We start from the raw sequence: 18996 nt of genomic DNA, 5'->3' as shown, positions 1-18996 counted from the left end.
AATAAATTAAGAAATACAGATGACATGATTAGTTTTAAAAGTAAATTATTTAAATTTTTAGTTGACAAAGCATATTATAGTTTAGGTGATTTTTTGTTAGATGATTAGTAATGGTAACTGTGCACAGCATGCAGTCACAGTCCATGAATGAAAAATTGTACGCCTTAGGGCACAACATAGTGATACGATGATGATGTTTATGGGACCTGTACTGATGTATTTAAACCTATGTTGGACAAATAAATGCTTTTTACTTTTTTTATTAATAACTTCAATTCGCTGTTATTTTTAACTAGCTAGCTGAAGCTACATAATTTAATTACAAACAGATGTACCTTCTCCTACTGTAAGTACAAAATTTCAGAGCAATCTAGCTAGTCGTTTTAAATTGAGAGCGAGCGTAATTACGTTTGTATGGAGAACCGAGCTTACTGCTGACTCTTAAGTAGTTGAGTGAGTTTTTTTATTGAAAAAGTATTTATAAAAAACGTGTAGGTATCGAAGGACATGAACAGCCGTGTCTGTAAATATATTAAACACATTGACCCAGCTCGGGAGCGGCATCGAGTTGCTGTATATTTGAAATTGCATTCGTGTACGTTAATACTGCAATTTAGCAGTTTATGTTTGTAGAGTGCTATTACGTATAGATAAAAGTATATTAATGATTTAATTAATATTTTTAGTAAGATTTGTAGAAGGTTCAAGTCCCCGTGGTTTCAGGTTCTTCTCTCACTCTAAGCGGAAGTGAGATGACTGCTTGCCCGGGATCGCGAATATCATGTATTTAATTTTTTTTTTTTTGTAAATTTAACATAAAAGTAATTCATGATCTCGATCATAACATAAATAATCTTGCACATTTTTAGAAGTATTCCTTGTATTTTTAGCTTTTGTGCCAAATGTGTTACAAAATTAAGGTGCGTTGGCCTGGATGTCGACTTATACTAAATTGTCCTATTAGTATAATATATTGCCTACAATGTTGCGCCATACGCTTAAACAAGATGCGTTTTACAGTTATGTTTTTGTTTTTTCTTTCTATAGAAAGTCAAGGAATCAGGTTTCTAATCGATGAAGTTACTAGAGAAAAGCCTCAATATTGCTAATTAATTTTTTGGTAACCGTACTGTGATCTACAAAGGCGCTAATTTTTTTAAAACCCTGCCGGCTGGATCTACTGCACCTTAACAAGCTCTAACTACGTCTCAACTCATAAGTAAGGAAATAGTTGTACCTATAGGTACGTCTTACGTAAGAAAATAATTCAATTCTATAACGAAAAAAGTACAACACAACGGAAGAACAGCGCTGGCTTTGCCAGCTACATGCTGAGTTGTGACTTTGTGACCCTTTTATAGCATTTTGCGCTAAATGTTATACATTGTATTGTCAACATGTTTTTTCATTCGTGTTTGTTTTGTCATAAATAAATGTATTTTCTTTCTTTTTTCTTTTCTTTCTTTTCTTTCTTTTCTTTCTTTTCTTTCTTTTCGTTCTTTTCTTTATTTTCTTTCTTTTCTTTCTTTTGTTTCTTTCTTTCATTCCAAAATATTTCAAAGGTACTAAATAATTACCTATTTAACTGTTTTCATTAAAGTAATCATAAAGCATAATTTAAAAACGTTGCGTGGGCCCATGTATGCTATATATAGATACATACAATGTATGTCATGTCATGACGTGCATACACGGTAAAATACTTATCTCCAGTCAATAGCTACGAAGGCCACGGAGTTGCGTATGTCTTTCATGTTGTGAGATAAGTTTTATGACTAGATCGGAAGCATTATAAAAACTGTAATCCCATAAAATATCGACTGTAAACGTCCATCTATTTTTACTGGACGCTTAAACCACTAGTAAATTACGGGAGTACTGCGAGTGGAAATAAAATGCCCTGACGTAAATCAAAAGAGTATTATTCAGCTCTTACTTTATTCACGAAAATAGCACGCTGGAATTGGGACCAATAAAAGGAGTTACCTTTCTGTGTTTGTGCAGCGAAATTTTCTCTTTGCTCAATGCACTTTTTTCCATTTACAATGTTCACAATTTGTATTCTTATTTATGGGTATACATTTACCCATATACGAGTGTGAAGCTAGTTCGCAATTGCAAACACAGTGCCGTGAATAACGTTTAAAATTACGTTGTTATTTTGCGAGAATAATTGCATGTAACTCTGTGTACATAGGCTACGGAGACTGCTTACCATCAGGCAGGCCGTATGCTTGTTTCCCACCGACGTAGTATAAAAAAAAAATTACGTAAGTTGATGTTACGTATGTTAATTAAAGCGGTAGTGTGCACTGTTATTTGCAAGGTCAATGTAGGTAACACCGGCTTATAAAAAGTTTGGTTGAAAAGACCGTCATAGGGATAGAACTCTCGTAAGTACATATTTGAATAAGTACGTACTTTTCACTCAGACACCGAAGCAAGTATGATATGATATGAATATATGATATTGGTGTGTAGTTATTTTTGAAGTGCAATAAATATCATTTAATTTGAGTAGTTTTATGGAATATGTTTATTTTTTATGTTTGGATTTGATACTGCTTATATTTTTAAACAGTTAGTATCTGCAAAAGGAACACTGTATTAAGTACATGAGGTATAAAATATTCGGTAAAAAGTCAGAAAGGCAATAGCCACGCTCCTTCTGCTCTACCGACCTTCTGTAACTGGAATATGTGGACAAACGCAAGAGTTAGAAGCCACGCAAGAGCTTGTAGACAGTCTTATCTGATAGACGGTTTTCTCACATTGACCTTAGACAGTCTTATCTGATAGACGGTTTTCTCACATTGACCTTATGAAGTTTTAAGTAGGTTCACATTTATTTTTCCGGGTGCGTCTTACTTTTACCTAAAGTGAGCCTAATGAATAACGGTGATAGTACGCCTAATATGAATGTACAGAAAGTATGTAATTCTAAACTAAAACTTGCCTTGGAATTACCAATTAAAGCGTAGAGCATCAATGTTAAGCATCGGCAAATAAAGTTAACTTTACCGACGCGCTCAACGCATTTTATTAGGCAGTAAAACTAAAAGGGTGCCATTGCGACATTGAACAAACTGCGACCTCGATCGGGTCCAACACACACAGCGGGCACAGCGTCGCCGATCGTGTGAGAACCTACAATAATCAAGCCAGCGCCAGTTTTTCAAAGCTTGGTTTGCCGCATTGCTACACTAAGCTCAAGTCTGCAGCATGTTTCAAAGAGCGGTCATAACATTTATGTACCTACGTAGAGGTATTAAGACGAAGGTGGACGACCGCCCCGAAACCGCCTTTTCATACAAACGTAATTCCCATTTTCTCTTGATATTGATACAATTAGATTTATATCAACCATATATTTTTCGACTTTTTGATAATTATAAGAGATAGGAGCTTTTACAAGTTTGGATGGAATTTGTTTTTCGTTCCTAACTCCTATAATTAAAAACCGACCAAGAGCATGTCGGGTCATGCTCAGTGTAGGGTTCCGCAGTCAAAAACTCAAAAATGGCTGTCCAGGTCAGGTTTACTACTCTTTTTTTTTCTTCTTGAAAGTCTTTACTAAGCTTTACTTTCACGATTTTTTCATAAGTTAGGTTAGGTTGGGTTTGTTTTATGGCAATCCTGAAAAGTTACGCGTGTCTGCGAAAAACCAAATTATGACTAACGAAAATGCGGACAAATGTTTGTCCGTCTATCTGTGGCATCATAGCTCTCCAATGGATGAACCGATTTCGATGTGGTTTTTACGTAAAAGCGGTGGTTCTTAGCTAATGTTTGATAGAAATCGATCTAGCAGTTTGATCGATCAGCTCTTTTCCAAAATAATGTAAGGCATTTTTGCCATATAGCTTAGGGGTTTTTAAATGTTTTTATTTAATAGTTAATTATTAAATAATATACTTAAGCAAATATCTATCACGTAAAAATACATTATGGTACAAACAATCTGCATAATGTATCTAAGAAGTACTTTTTTAAATTAAATTAAATAGGCATTTATTTCATATAATAATACTTGTAAATACAAATATTTACTTAAGATATAAGTCTATATTACAAAATGTCTCTTAGTGTGGTGTGCGTGTGCCTGTCGGCAGAGGCCAGAAAAGAGAGTAAGTACAGTCAAGTGTAAAAAATAAAAATATGGGTGTACACACCTTACTCAAAAATATGTCCCATAGCATCTTATTCCAGTGTAATAAGAGCGTAGTACCATATTTATGAGACGATTCTCTCGATACATATTTTTGCAGCTGACTGTCCTCAGAATACAAATATTACATACATCGACAAAATCTCGTACTTACTCATCAGTAGGTAAGTGAAATTACGAGATAGTTTAACCGTTGTATACTTTATTTACTACCTGTATTTGACAATATACGACATACGACGTCTGTAAAGAAAGCGGCGAGTTCAGAACCCCTAGTGTAAATTTTATCGATAGCGTACCTAACGTTTGCGTTAAGTCTCTGTTTGTACGGGATTAAGAAATAACGCGCCAATCGGGACGTTTTGGAAACTCAAAATCCCATACAAAATGAGAATTACCGCAAACGCGTACGTTACGTCTCGCAATCGAATAAATTTACACTAGGGGTACAGGCTTAGTTAGGTTTTGAAGGGTGAGGTAAGTATTTTGGTGATTTCGTGCGACGAATCTTACACCGTAAGGTGACGCAACAGAGAACTGTCACCAACATGATTATTATTTATCTTTTTAAGTGTTTTATTATTTTTATAGTGGTATGTTATTATTCTCAGTTGCCTGAAAATAAATGATATTATTATTTAATTTAACATGAAGATTTTCGACACATGAACATTTTTTCGCAAAAGAAAAACACCTCAATATGAAACCACGACGTTCTTTATTGGACCACAAGCTGTCGAGAAATTGTACCCTACTTTTTCATAAGGAAAACGGATACAAACAAGAAAATTGACACGTAGTTGGCTAAATTATTTACCCCGCCGGCCAAATTACTTAGTAAATACTAACACAGACTACACTCAAACGCAACAAAAACGGAGAACTTTTATAGATAAAATCCCGTACAGTCGCCATGATATATATCGGAGCGGCCAAGGTGTTCACAAATAATTATCAAGACATTAAAGAGCATGTTCAGATATGTTTGACCACCTTGGCCGCTCTAATATAATTATTTGATGGCGACTAAGTATACAAAGCGAGTCACTTACCTACATCCATCGTGAGTGGAGAAAATGGTCACAAACCCGATCCGACCCGACCAGCTTTACTTTTCTTTAGTTCAGCCGGTTTTTTTTTGTAATTACTAATTGACACTATATCGAAAAATCATAAAAAAATCCAGGGGTTATTTATTTAGGTTATCTGGGTTAAATATGATAGGGGCGTTGTCTACTATTTAATAATACATATAACTTATGCGATGATTTTATTTCAGCACTGCAGTGCAGCACGAAATTGCACTTGGTGAGTTACTTTTATAGACAAACAAAACATAAAAACTCAGTCACCAACCCATTTGATAGTGTCCTATATATACACAAGTAACGAATGTCTTTAAACAGCTGACTTGTGGGTTAGGTAACACAGTCACAGTCACAAATATGTATACACTGTTGTATCTTATGCCATTGTGATAAGGTGAAAGGATAGATGCATATTTATAGCCGTGACGGTACTAATATGTAGAATAATGTCAATTGTTTACAACAGCATCGCAATTTTCGTTCGGACGGCTCGGCTCCACTGATCACGTTGGATGGTCCGGAGATCAGTCGACAGGCCCAGACAGCTGTTTATTGATTGAAAGCGTTTGCCAACAGGTCTGACGATACGTCGGTCGACAAGTGCTTTTAAATTTTACGCGACCGTTTTTATGATTTTTTAGTTGATACTTTTGAGAATGTTTTTCTTTAATCTTGGAAAAGTGTTGGTTCTAATTAAGATAACAGGAAATGAAGCTGACAATTACATCTACTTTTAAAGTACTAATTAATCTAGGCAATGTCTTCTAAATAAAAAGAGCTTAATTCAATTGATACTATCGACTCGCCCCGGCTTCGCACACACAGGTTACAAAATACCTTAACAAATTATACACCTAAACCCTCCTCAAGAATTTATATATTATGTGAAAACCGCATGAAAATTCATTTAGTACTTTTTGGGTTCAATGTGAACATACATGTTCCTCATTTGTCTGTTTGTGCATGTATGTATGCACAAACAGACAAATGAGGAGATTTGTTTTATAAACTCAATTTTACCTATAACTTGTTTTCACGTAAACAATTACAGTCGCCATCAGATAAGTCGAAACGAACAAGGTGCTCAAAAGTATCTGAACATGCACTTTAACGTCTTGATAATAGAGGCTTCGTTCAGATATTGTGAATACTTCGGCCGCTCCGATATATCTGATGGCTACTCTACATGAAATAGTTTTCTTGTGACACACACGGTTATTATGCCACGCATAAAGGCCGTAAGTTCAATTTTATCAAAACTGAATAAAGCATTGAGTTTGAATCAGTGCATTAACTACAAATACGTACTAACTGCAAATACGATACCTATTCTAAAAATGGAAGGAGGAAGGAAAATAAGCGTAAGGACACTTAAAGTAGTTCAAATACTAGTAAGTAGATTATAAGCATTAGATTTTAGTATGGAAGTGACAACCAAATACCTATGAGGTACATAGGTACATCTTATATTTTTACTACTTGCTATTGCTTGAAATTTACACAATAAATTACACGTACCTGTAGGCACAAAGTAAATAGCGGCGGCGCGCGCCGGAGCAGAGTCCGCTCAGTACAAAGACTACAAAGTGCCATTTTCGCCGCACGCACACAGACGTTACATTTACGCACACAGACGTTACATTTACGCACACAGACGTTACATTTACAGGCGTTCTCGGGCACTCTCGGGCAAAGCTTAGTCGGGCTGTGCGCGCGTTGCTCACTTGACGTCGCCGCCGCTACGTAGGTACCTACTGTCATGTACGTCAAAATGCAGTCTCTAAGGAATGTAAACATGATAAGTTGTATGTATAAACGAATCGATGTATGTATGTCTGTAAACTTATGTTACCTACTCCTTTTTAAAATTCGATATTAATACAGAAGCAACCCTAGTGAGTCGGGCAAGTTTAGGTATGTATTTTCAAGAACGGCGAGAACGGACCTTCTGTTTATTTTTTATTTTGTGCTATAGGTAAGTACCGTCACACCGCCCAACTCATTATAGGTAAGTTACAGGTCGATTCGAGTATTTAATAACATGATACTGATATGCTGATACTTTTTTATACCACGTCGGTGGTAAACAAGCATACGGCCCAGCTGATGGTAAGCAGTCACTGCAGCCTGTGGATGCCTGCAACTCCAGAGATGTTACATGCGCGTTGCCGATACTTGATACTGATCTGTCACTGTCAAAAGTGACGTTTATGGACGAAAGTTGACATAATTCAACAGGTCCGCGGAAGGAGATTGGAATCTTATCATATTGGGATGAGAGTTAGATCAGTATCACATTATATTGTTGGAATGGGCTGTTAGTCCAAAAGCTCCAAACTATGGAACAAAAAGAAGAAGAAGAAAAAATTCAGACAACACCAAAAAAAAGATTGTTATTGGTAGGTACTTGTTTACGTGTTGAACTTCTGGACTATAATTTTATTGAATATGAATTGAATATTATAAATGCATGGGTAAGTATACTATCTCAATTTGTCTATTATCTTTTCATGGTCATATTATCATATTATTATTATCTTTTTGTTTTATTAAACCAATATTGGTTATATTTGGCAAGCAGGTATAGTAAAGCTAAAGCCATGGAAATGGACAAACGCTACCTACTTTATTTTTGGAAATTCATCCCCTGGGGTAGAGAGAGAAATGACACCACTTGCGAGGCGTAACCTTGGGTACAGCTAAACAGTTTTATATAACTCTAAAAATAGAAGTCAGATTCAAACGAAAACTGTAACGAAAGCTCAGGACTTTGTCCACAGTTGTATTTCGTCACCTTCATAAGTTGTCCTCATTGCCAAATGACCATTTGACAGTGGACCCACTGTACTGTTTCGTCGACATTCCTGTGTGGTCTCTTATCTTCTATCTTAACTCGTCCACAATGCTAACTTGTCACCATTGTTATATTGCCTTCGCTTTCTATACTATACAAGACATACGAATGGTGACGAGTTATCACTGAGGACCATATTGGCAAGGTGCGAGGGCGGTGGGGGGTGAAATGGCGCTAATTGTCACAAAACCAGTCATGCACCCAGCGGATAGGAATATGGACAAGATAAGATATGGACAATATAACAATGTGGACGACTTAAGAGGCTGTCAATACCTAAAGCGCGCACACTGTCTATTTGTATCGGAGTAAATGAGATAGCACTGTCGCATTGTTACTGGGCCTGGGCAAGGGAATAATAAGAAAAATATTTAAATAAAAAAAAGTGGATTATTAGTGTAATATTTTACTCAACAGCGGTTTAGATATAAATGTTTTAAAATTGTGATTTTAATTGCAGACCCATAAGTCAAAACAATAAAGACATAAAACCGTTAAATTGTGATTTTAAGACCAATCTTTGAAATTATTTTCTATCGAGCAGATTTCGTTCAATCATGTATTGAGTACAACCATGGTCTTTGAAATATAATTAAATATGAACATATATTTTTCTTACTTGACTAAAACAAATAGTCTTTCTTAAAAAACTGTTTAAGTAACATCAATTTCAAGGACATTGGGTGTTGACAGCCTCTTAAGAAGGTGACAATTTAGGAATTGTACGCTAACTACATGGCACTGTGGATAGGTTAAGATGGTAACGAAATAGAACTCTGGACAAAGTCGCCCGGAATTTGTCAGATTCCTTTTGTGATGTCTAAGCGGTAACTATCTGTCATAGTAAATTTAGCAATTAAGCAAAATTGATATAAAATAGTTCATTTTTAATAGACATAATAAAAATATTATAAAAAGTAAAGCGGTTAAAGGCAGCGAGGTTCATTGAGATTTTTGCGGTAGGTGAATCATAATTCATAATGTAACTGGATATATTATACATTCTAATAGAAAGATGTTTACCATCATATTGTAGAATCTACTTTAGTAAAAACAATTAGCTCAATAATGTACTTGCTTGTAAAAAAACTGTGGCTTATTATTATAAATACAGGGTGGGCCAATGATAAATGATTTTTTTTGAATTTAAATAATCAGTCAATTTTGGTGTTTTTAAATAAAACGTATATTTAGAATTTGAGATATTAAAATACATTTTACGTTTTTGTAAAGCTGTAGCCGATCAAGCCGTAAAATGTAGCCGTAAAGTTGTTCTGCACAACCCCAAAGCCGTAGCTCGTTTACGCGTTTAGTTCCTTGAATGCGTCTCACAGGCGCTCTCACCCGTTCAATGTTTTCATTATTTCACCGTGCACGTCCTTGACGTCGAGATTTTAGTATCGATTGATTAGCCTCAAATACGAATATCCATTGTTTGATTAAATTTGTGCCTACTTGCGTAATTAAGTCGAAAACGCCAACGAACAGTCACATAAGAACGATTGGTTTCAAAAAAGGCTGGAATGCAAAACGCTCGCCGTTTTCCCATGTAAGGTACCATTTCGAATAAAAAAATAGGTAGTTTGTTTTCTTTTAAATGACGTCTTTCTCATGTACTTATCTAGATTTTATAATTAACGAAAGAGATCGAGACGAAATGAGAATTTATCACTGGCCCACTCTGTACAAGTCCGAAAGCTTGTTGGCGTAAATATTATTAGATTGTTTGGATTTTTTTTACTTAATACCATTATAATTATGTTTGCGAACTACAAAACTAAACAAGCGGACCATTAGGTACTTACTGCTGTATTTACAGCGGTACCATTCACTGACTTCTGTTGAAAAAAAAAGTCGTGAGTTAAAATAAAACATTTCCATTTATTTTACTTTTTTTTTTCTGTGGCATGGGTTTGGCTGAGATTAATGCCCAACCCGACTAACAGGATTAAAAACCTTACAAACAAGATCAGTCGGTATATGTATTTAATTAAACTGGATACGCTGAGAATACAATTTATTTTCTTTTTAAGCTAATGTATGTCCTATGTAAATAAATGTGACATTGTTTTAATTGCCTTGAATTGATAAACTATAAGTACTTAGGAAACCTCAAGATGCCAAGCTATCTTTTCTTTTCTTGGTTTTAGATGATTTAGTTTTAATAAAGTGAAAATCTCAAGTTTCATTGGGTTGAGAAATCGTTATTCCTAATCGAGATAATTAACTCGGAGTCCAATTAGAAAAAATGCCACTAAAGTATTAAATATTGCCTTTACATACATACTTAATCAGGTAATTTGTCTGCTCGTTAGACTCCTATTACATAAAAAAATTATACCCTGTGTTTGTATTTTTTTATTAGAGTATTATTTTTCTCTACCAGGTGCAAGCAAGCCATGAACTCACAATTTTGTTTTAATTTGTCAAGAAAAGGGTAAAACTCGAATTCAACAAACCAGGAGTACGATGTTAAAACTTACCACTGTGAGCACCTTCTGCAGCGCCGACACGTCGACTCCCCGGCCGGCGTCGCCGAGCCGGCGGAGCGTGTCGGCCAGCGGGCCCGAGAGCGCGCGCAGCTGCTGCCAGGAGCGCGCGTACTGCCGCCGCACCAGCTCGATGATGGTCGACGTCAGCGCCAGCCCAATCAGGATGTACAGCGTACAAAGCAGCATGTACTTCGGCTTGTCTGAAATCGTGGGAATCGTGTAAGTTCAACGTAGGCATCCTGACGTAGGCTGTTTAACATTTTAACCGCATATAATTTTTCATCCAGCGCTGGTAGCCTAGCGGTAAGAGTCATGTCATGTCAGTCAAAGTCATGTGAAATTTAAGCTAAATAACAAGCAAAGATGTATATATATCTCAATTATTAGAATAAATATGCTTATTTAGGTATTCTTAATACATATCATGTGAATGATTTTTTCAGTAAAGTAGTGAGTAACTTATGCTCGAAGAGTTTATTTTATACAGGGTGATTCAGGAGACGTGAGCAGGATCAAGCTTGAGCATTCAGTAAGTTATAAGCAACTGTTTCGTACCAGTATTTGTGAGATTAACGTTCTTTTATTTTTTACTGTTCAAAAAAAAATGTTATAATTTATTTACGCCATGTATGGTCACCCTATTTGTTTTATCCATAACAAGTGACAAATTGAATGTCATCGGAGTCTGGTTACTTTCGAAAAATCGTATCTCACTCAGTGTGACATTTTGTTTTCTTCATAATCAAATTGCTGTCATAACGGTCAAAGAGGTTTTATCTTTCTTAATTAAGTGTTGTAGGGTGTCCATGATTGTAGATTATCAAATTTGTCCTTCCCAAAAAGTTAAATAACAGAAATAAAGCGAGATTGTTTTACTTAAATATGATGATGAACGGTTCATTAGCATTTACTGATTGTGTAGGCTTAGTCCTGCTCACGTCTCATGAATCACCCTGTATAATGAGGCTTTACTTGGTACAAGATCACCGAAGCCGATTGTGGTCATTGTTATAAAGCAGAAGTAAAATCCGTCGTAGAAAGTCCAATCGTCTTCCCACATCTTGAAGAGGCCAGCTCCCGCCGACAAGTATACGAACAGAAAGCCCACGGCCCAAAAAGCATACAGCGATCTCTGGCTCGCCGTGTTGGCTTCAGATACTTTATTGCAGCATCCTGAGAAGCAAGGACAATATGTATTTAACATGGATGTATTTAGTTAAGTATTTATGTAAATTTTAACAAGCTTGTATTAAACTTGCCGTGTAAGTTAACATAATTATGTGAGTCAAATCTCGGAAACTAAATAAGAACTACTTGATATTCCGTTGGGTTAAAATTTGGTATTATGAACGATCGCTGACCATCAAATATCATATGATAGAGACGTGGCACGACAGATCCAAGTTTTAAAATAGTCAATGCATTATTTCGGTAGTATCGAAACGAAGATTGTATGAGATTTAACATACAATTCGCTCTATAACTACCGAAATAAAGCAAATCTGGCTCCTTCATGCCACCTAAGTGGTAAAACAAGACACTCTTGATTAATTTGAGTATGTTTAACATCGTCTTGGCGTAGTGACTGTTGAAAAAAAGAATCATAAATGGTGATAAAATAAAAGCTTGTATCGACATTATCGACAATGAAATTGTGGATAGAAATAACTTATAATTTGTAACTTACTTGGCATTGCAGGCAACTGCTTAGCAATAACAGAAACAACGGTAGCAAACACTCTGCCCAAGTCTGCGATAACCGTCAATGTCAGGGGTATTCCAATAAGTGCATAGAATATGCAGAATAATCGTCCCCAAAATGTCACTGGAACTATATTGCCGTACCCTGTAAAAAATATTTTGATAATATCTACTAAAAATATTTCGAGAATGTTTAGGTTAAAAAAACCTGGACAAGTAAAAAATTAACTTAAGTATGTCTTTTTTTCTTACAGATCTGTAATTTTCAGTTTTTTCCCTGTATTTGTAGTGTAATACGATTTTCTTTGCCAAATTCCATAGTACTAGGTCAACGGGAAGTACCCAATATTTTTTATCTTTTTGATTACCTTGAGAGTGTCGAAATATAAGTTTTTTTGCGACATAAACGGCCATTACTTTTTTTACTTTAAAGTGTAGATTGTAGACTTAAGTAAGTATATGGTTTTAATTTCAACTAGATATGCGTTCTCGAGATAAAAGATCTTGACAGACAGATGGACAGACGAACGTACAACAAGGTGATCCTATTAGGGTTCCTTTTTGTTCCTTTTGAGGTACGGAATCTTAAAAACGATTATGAAAGACTAGCTTCTGCCTGCGACCTCGCATCTAGAACTCCATTTAAATCGGGTCAACGGTTTAAGTGTGAAGAGGTTACAGATGTCTGTCAGACTCTCATAAATTCAACCTAATGTAACAAAAATCCTAATGTTGACATTATTGTTAATTCCTACTATTTTTTTACATCAGGATAAATTTTTGTGAGTCTGTAGTCCTACGCAAAAATGAACTTGCGAGATCTGCCTCTATTTTCAAACTTGTATCAACTAATATTGATCTTAAAAATGTGTTAAATTCGTCTAGGCCTCTACCTTGTCTAGACCTTGGCTGCGGCTGTATGCTTACATGTTCGTACACACCTATAGTGGTGAGCACGGTGGACGAGAAGAACACCGCCTGCAGAATACTCCACTTTTCTTCGGCGGCTGGGAAATTGTTCTCTTTATCTATTTTCAAACCATTTGAAGCTGCATTTTCTAGAACCTAAAATTGTTTTGATTTTACTGACTAATGCACTTACTTACAAAATGTACAAAAAAAATTAGCAACAAATCTGTTTCACTGTTAAGAGGGAAGAATAGCTTTGCGATCCTTACCAAATAACGGTACTTTTTCTATTTAATTTCCGTTTCGAGAGAAAACGGTTGTCATTAACTAAATCGTAACAAATCACTTTGATTTTGATGTCGGTCGAATGTTGCGGGGAAGTATTATTTTTATTATATTTCAATCATTGTATATATATATTGGTAATATACGCCTACTAAGGCCAGTAAGTGATTGCCCGATGCAAATGCAAGCTCACACAAAATAATGTAAAACCCAAATTAATTAAATTACTTTTAAATTTATGGACTCCCGGCCTGTATAGTCCGACAGTGAGTATTTATGGCCCATGAGCTCATTAACTTAATTCGGGTACAACTGCAGGAATAGAAATACGAAATACTTACTCTTTCATAGAGTGCTAGCTGAAAACTTATTTCCGTCCAATTTCTCCCAGGGTCTGACACAAACTGGATGAGTGCGTCTCGCGCCTGCTCGACCCACATTCTGTGAGATTTGAGCTTGGCTACCTCTGCGGGATGCTCTAATGCTTGGAAAACCTGAAATAACAAGGTTAGGTAAAATAAAAACTCATATGAATATTAGTTTCCCTATATATTTATTAATAAACTGTTGTCCAGTTTGAACCTCCTGGGACCCAAAAGCAATTGTTTAATTTTTTTAATTTTGAAGCCTCAGTTATTCCATTTTTTTTAATACCACGTCGGCGGCAAACTAGCATACGGCCCGCCTGATGGTAAGCAGTCACCGTAGCCTATGGACGCCTGCAACACCAGAGGTATTACATAAAAAAAAATCACACGTACTTTTCTTTACATGCAGAAAAGAATTTTTTTATTACTAAATATATATTTTTATATCAATTCTTGAGGGTACTTTCAATTAACCGTTTAGGTAAAGGTATTGTTATTTATGGAATGGGGAGTTAAATATCAGAATGGAAATTGTATAACAAATCCATTCCGAACCAAATTTCAATTGCTTATCATAAAAAAAAATCGTATTTAAAAAGTAAAATTATGAAAATTAAACATTTGATAGAATACATATAATATTACAGGGTATAATCACGTGAAAATGATAGTAACCACACTATTAGCACGTAATGTTTATCTGTAAGTGCTGGTATGTATAGCAATAAACAAATACCAATAAACAAATTATCTAGTTCAGAGACATATCACTTTCTGCACACTTTTAGAACAACAATGAGGGTTCTTTCAGAGCATGAAAAATGAAAATTGATTTAATTTGCGGTTCAAGTAAATTTGGTTGTACATACGTATGCTAAGAGCTGTCCAATGTAAAGTGAACTGTAAATTTGTTCGAGAGTATCAAGAGGTGAAATGTCTTATGGCTCCTCTACACGATGGCACAGCGCAGGCCAGTCCAAGGGACGCATTTATGCGTTAGAGGAAGTAAGTGATATTGCTATCTCATTCCACCGCATACTTGCGTCCGTCCCTTAGACTGGTCTACGTTGGGCCATGGTGTAGAGGAGCCCTTACTTAGCAGTTGCTTGTTATGCCTTATTTGAGAAAAACACTAGTTTTGTAATGAGTAGGAACCTATGTTATATTTTTTTCAATAATAGGAATCTCGATATACGGATACCTATCCTAATAATAGGTCTTTGTAATATTTCAGATTTGCCAAGCCACTTTAAAAGCTACGAATTTTCCAGTTAGATATTTGAGCCAATGGTTTAGTTACTATGAGTGCTAAGCATCAATCACGTAGACATCTTACAGACTCGTACAATAAATGGAACTTATGAAGATATCTTCTACTCCTGGCAGAAAAGACGCCCGTTGTACGTTGTAATCTAACGTTTTTGACCCATTTTTATCATGGTATTAAACTAATAAAATTTATGTGCAAAATGAATACTTGTAAATGTCAAAGATACGAGTTTATTATGTATATCTATCTTGTACGGTCACGTCTGAAAATATCGAAAAAAGTGTCAAAAATATGCATACACAACTTTATTGCATATTATTATATTAAGGTAGTGTATACATATTTTTGGCACATATTTCGTATCGATATTTTCAGACGTGACTGTACCTACATCCTACATGAAAGCTACGATGTAGAAAGATTCACCATCGAGTTAAATGGTATTAATATTATAATAATAAATTAATTAATTACTTACTTAATAACAATTTCCAAAATCATAAACTATATTTTGTAAACGATTATTACTATCCCTATATCATTTAAATACTTAATATAAAACAGAATTAGACAGTAGTTGCTAAAACTTTATTCTTAGAGTAGGCCGTTATTTTACACAGGTATTTATTCCATTTATTTAAATACCTATATTTCATTTTCCAACCAATGCATTATAAGAAACTTAGTGATACAAACATGCTAGAAATCTTCAAATTCTTCTTCGAATAGATTTACGGGAGAATGCTTCAGCTTTGTACCCATTACATTGTCACTTCCACTGATGATATCGTTAAGTACCGGAATAAATGGCGGCTTCAGTTGCTGGTTCATCAACATATTCCATTCCACCCCCTGGAACCACTCGTGACTCTTTATATCATATACTCCCGCTTTTAGAAACCCAATTCTTTTACTGGGATCCACTTCTAGTAACTGCTTTACTAGCAATTTGCATTGAGGAGTCATTGTTGCTGGAGTCTTGAATGATCCTGACAAGATTTTCTCATAAAGTGCCATCGTGTCTGTACTGTAAAATGGCGGGTACCCAACGTTCAACTCGAATACGAGCACCCCTAATGCCCACCAATCAACAGAGTATGAATATCCCTTAGATTTTATAATTTCTGGTGCTAAATACTCTGGTGTTCCACATAAAGTCCAAGCTCTGTTCTTTAATATTCTACAAAAACCGAAATCTCCCAACTTGAGATATCCTGTCTTTGTGATTAGAATATTCTCTGGTTTAACATCTCTGTGTATGACGTCACAATGGTGCAGGTATTCTAAAGCCAATACTATTTGCGCACTATAAAATTGAGCTAGAGGCTCTGATAACACCCCTAATTTCTTTAGTAATGTGAATAATTCGCCACCTTCTGCGTAAGGCACTAATAAATAAACATAAACATTATCCTTGCAACAAAAGTCCAGGGTCAACACGAAGACAAAATTGCAACTTTGTAAAATTTTCTTTTCTTGAATCAACTGTTTTAGGGCTTTCGTCTTCACCGCAGCTTCCTTCTCGATGGACTTCATCGCATGATACAGAAACGTGGTTTTGTCCCGCACCAAGACCACGGTGCCATATGAGCCAGTTCCTAAATTTTGTATGAAATCAAAGTCATCAATACTTTTTGTATAAACGGGGGGATTTGCGTAAGTTTTCTTGAACTCGAGTTTTAATGCATCCAAGTATCGTGCGTGGTTCTGTTGCTGCGAATGCGAATAAATATTCATGCTCCTACGAGGTCCAGACCGTGAACCCAGAGAAGTCGACATTTTTTGGTAAAGTTACTATAAAATACATAAACATACGAGAAAAATAAACTAATAAACATTTATGATAATATATCCTATGAATAAATACAATTGTCAATGTGACACTTATCTTATCATGATTTATGATTGTTCTCTTTGGTAAAAAAGGATAGAAGTATTCTATAATAGTAACTTAACTGCGTATATACATCATAGGAATACATTACCTTGCAAATCTATTTTGATACTAAGATATGACAAGGATATCATGAAATAGGTTGCAGCCAAGAGGTAGCATTTTTGCTACATTAGCGTAATATGCGTATAACCACCACATAAGGAAAACAAAAATGATATAAATATGGAGAAATATTGATATAAGTAGATATAAGTTAATAGGGACCGTGCGCGTTGGAGGGTCTGTCATCTTGTGGCTTGAATAGGGACCGTGCGCGTTGAAGGGTCTGCCATCTTGTGGCCTGAATCGGAACAATAAACATGTACATTTACACGTCACGTGTTTTCTTGTGCATAGTAGGTTCTGCCATCTTTTGGGCTACATCGGAACAATAAACATCACATTTACGCCTCGCGCCAAAAATCTGACTGCTCCTGTGCTGCCTCCTACAGTTCATGCACGCTCCCTATCGCAATCATAAACACGTACAATGACACTTCACGCCAAATCAAGTTTACTCTTACGTTTTCTTGTGCATCTTGTTCTGCCATCTTGTTGGGTACATTGGAAGCATAAACTTCACATTTACACCTCGCGCTATGAGGAACAGAATCTCCTTAGGCAGAACTGTTGCAAAAGTGTCCAGCTGTCAGCTATAAATAATAGTTCCAAATCTCTCCAGAGTAGCGCTAGAGTAGCTAAGAACCTAGACGTTATTGATGGAGTGAAGTGCGCTGTCTATGATTACATTTTTTTCTCAAGTATTCTAGGTATTGTAGCGCCACCTATTTATGGTTTTTTGTCGGGCACTTTTTGATATATGGAGATTTTGTTCCTTGTCTCCTTCCATACCTCGCGCCAAAAATCTAACGTCTCCTGTGCTGCCCCTACAGTTAAGCACGTTCCCTATTGGTCAAAATACGTTTTGAAATGGCTGACAGCTTACCATAAATTATAAAGTCAGGAATACGCACAAACGATCAAGTTATTGGCATAGATACCACATTCAGGAAATGTGGTTTGTGCGCTTGGGCTTGGAAATTAATGTTACTAAGTTCAAAGTACATACACAATTTACAAGAGAAAAGAATCTAAGCAATTACTAGTGTTGGTAGGAACTCGAGTGCTATGAATCTAAATGTGAAGTTCTCGACTCGTTTTTACGCGACTCGGCGCTTAACTTCCGAGTCTCCTTTATTGAGTCTTTTATGCGCAACTTAAAATGACTCGAGCCTATAGATAAAGACTTCGTCAAATAAAATTTAGGTTTTTATTCATAGATTGAGGAATGATCTTCGAATCTTACCCTTATACATATTTCATGTGAAGACAATGGCTTTTCATACATTTTATACATCATTTAAGAATTATCTTTGAATAACTTAAGTCTTTACAGATGAGTGATGACTCATGTCTTGATAAGAACTCAAGTTTCGACTTAATGACTAGAGTCTCAAAACAGAGTCGAGTCTTACAGCAGGACTTGAGTCTTAACCAACACTAGCAATTACACATTATTTCAGATTTCAGTAGGTAGTTCAAATGACATTTGGCACGATTGAGTTTTTTCGTCACGTTTTCACACCGTGTGCGAATTTGCTCCCAAATCGTAGAACAATAATTCTTTAATAGTTTATTACGATACAAGTGCGAAAATTAGGAAACTCGCAACGAGTGGCGATAAATTAAAACACGACCGAACGGAGTGTTTTAAATCGACACGAGTTGCAAATTACCTATTCGCACATGTATCGTACAACGTTTTACAGTACATATGGCCCTTTAAATGTTCGACACAGTAACGTAATGTGCTAATTTTCGCACTAGTGCGGTAAAGTAGCACCATATATACTGTAAATAAGTATTATATAAATGTACAGTCAGGTCCATAACATACAATTAAAGGACTTTTTCTACACTTGAAA

General features: G+C 35.7%; 2 protein-coding genes across 2 annotated transcripts in view; both read right to left on the bottom strand.

Moving 5' to 3' along the window:
- Positions 1–18996, bottom strand: part of LOC133516818 (TWiK family of potassium channels protein 7) — a 45522-nt gene that overhangs the window by 13862 nt on the left and 12664 nt on the right. Inside the window, exons 3-7 of the mRNA XM_061849804.1 lie at positions 13839–13991; positions 13245–13368; positions 12290–12448; positions 11575–11775; positions 10594–10802 (exon numbers count right to left, since the gene is read on the bottom strand). Coding sequence (XP_061705788.1) covers positions 10594–10802; positions 11575–11775; positions 12290–12448; positions 13245–13368; positions 13839–13991 — 846 coding nt within the window. The remainder of the gene's footprint in view (positions 1–10593; positions 10803–11574; positions 11776–12289; positions 12449–13244; positions 13369–13838; positions 13992–18996) is intronic.
- Positions 15445–17903, bottom strand: LOC133516808 (cAMP-dependent protein kinase catalytic subunit gamma-like). The gene has a single exon (XM_061849782.1). It carries the CDS (start codon positions 16912–16914, stop codon positions 15835–15837), a length of 1080 nt encoding a protein of 359 aa, XP_061705766.1. The 5' UTR covers positions 16915–17903; the 3' UTR covers positions 15445–15834.

Source organism: Cydia pomonella, chromosome 4 (assembly GCF_033807575.1).
Source record: "Cydia pomonella isolate Wapato2018A chromosome 4, ilCydPomo1, whole genome shotgun sequence".
NCBI classification, from domain to species: Eukaryota; Metazoa; Arthropoda; class Insecta; order Lepidoptera; family Tortricidae; genus Cydia; species Cydia pomonella.
The sequence above is the reverse complement of the archived record's forward strand: the minus strand, read 5'-3'. Positions and strand labels throughout refer to the sequence as shown.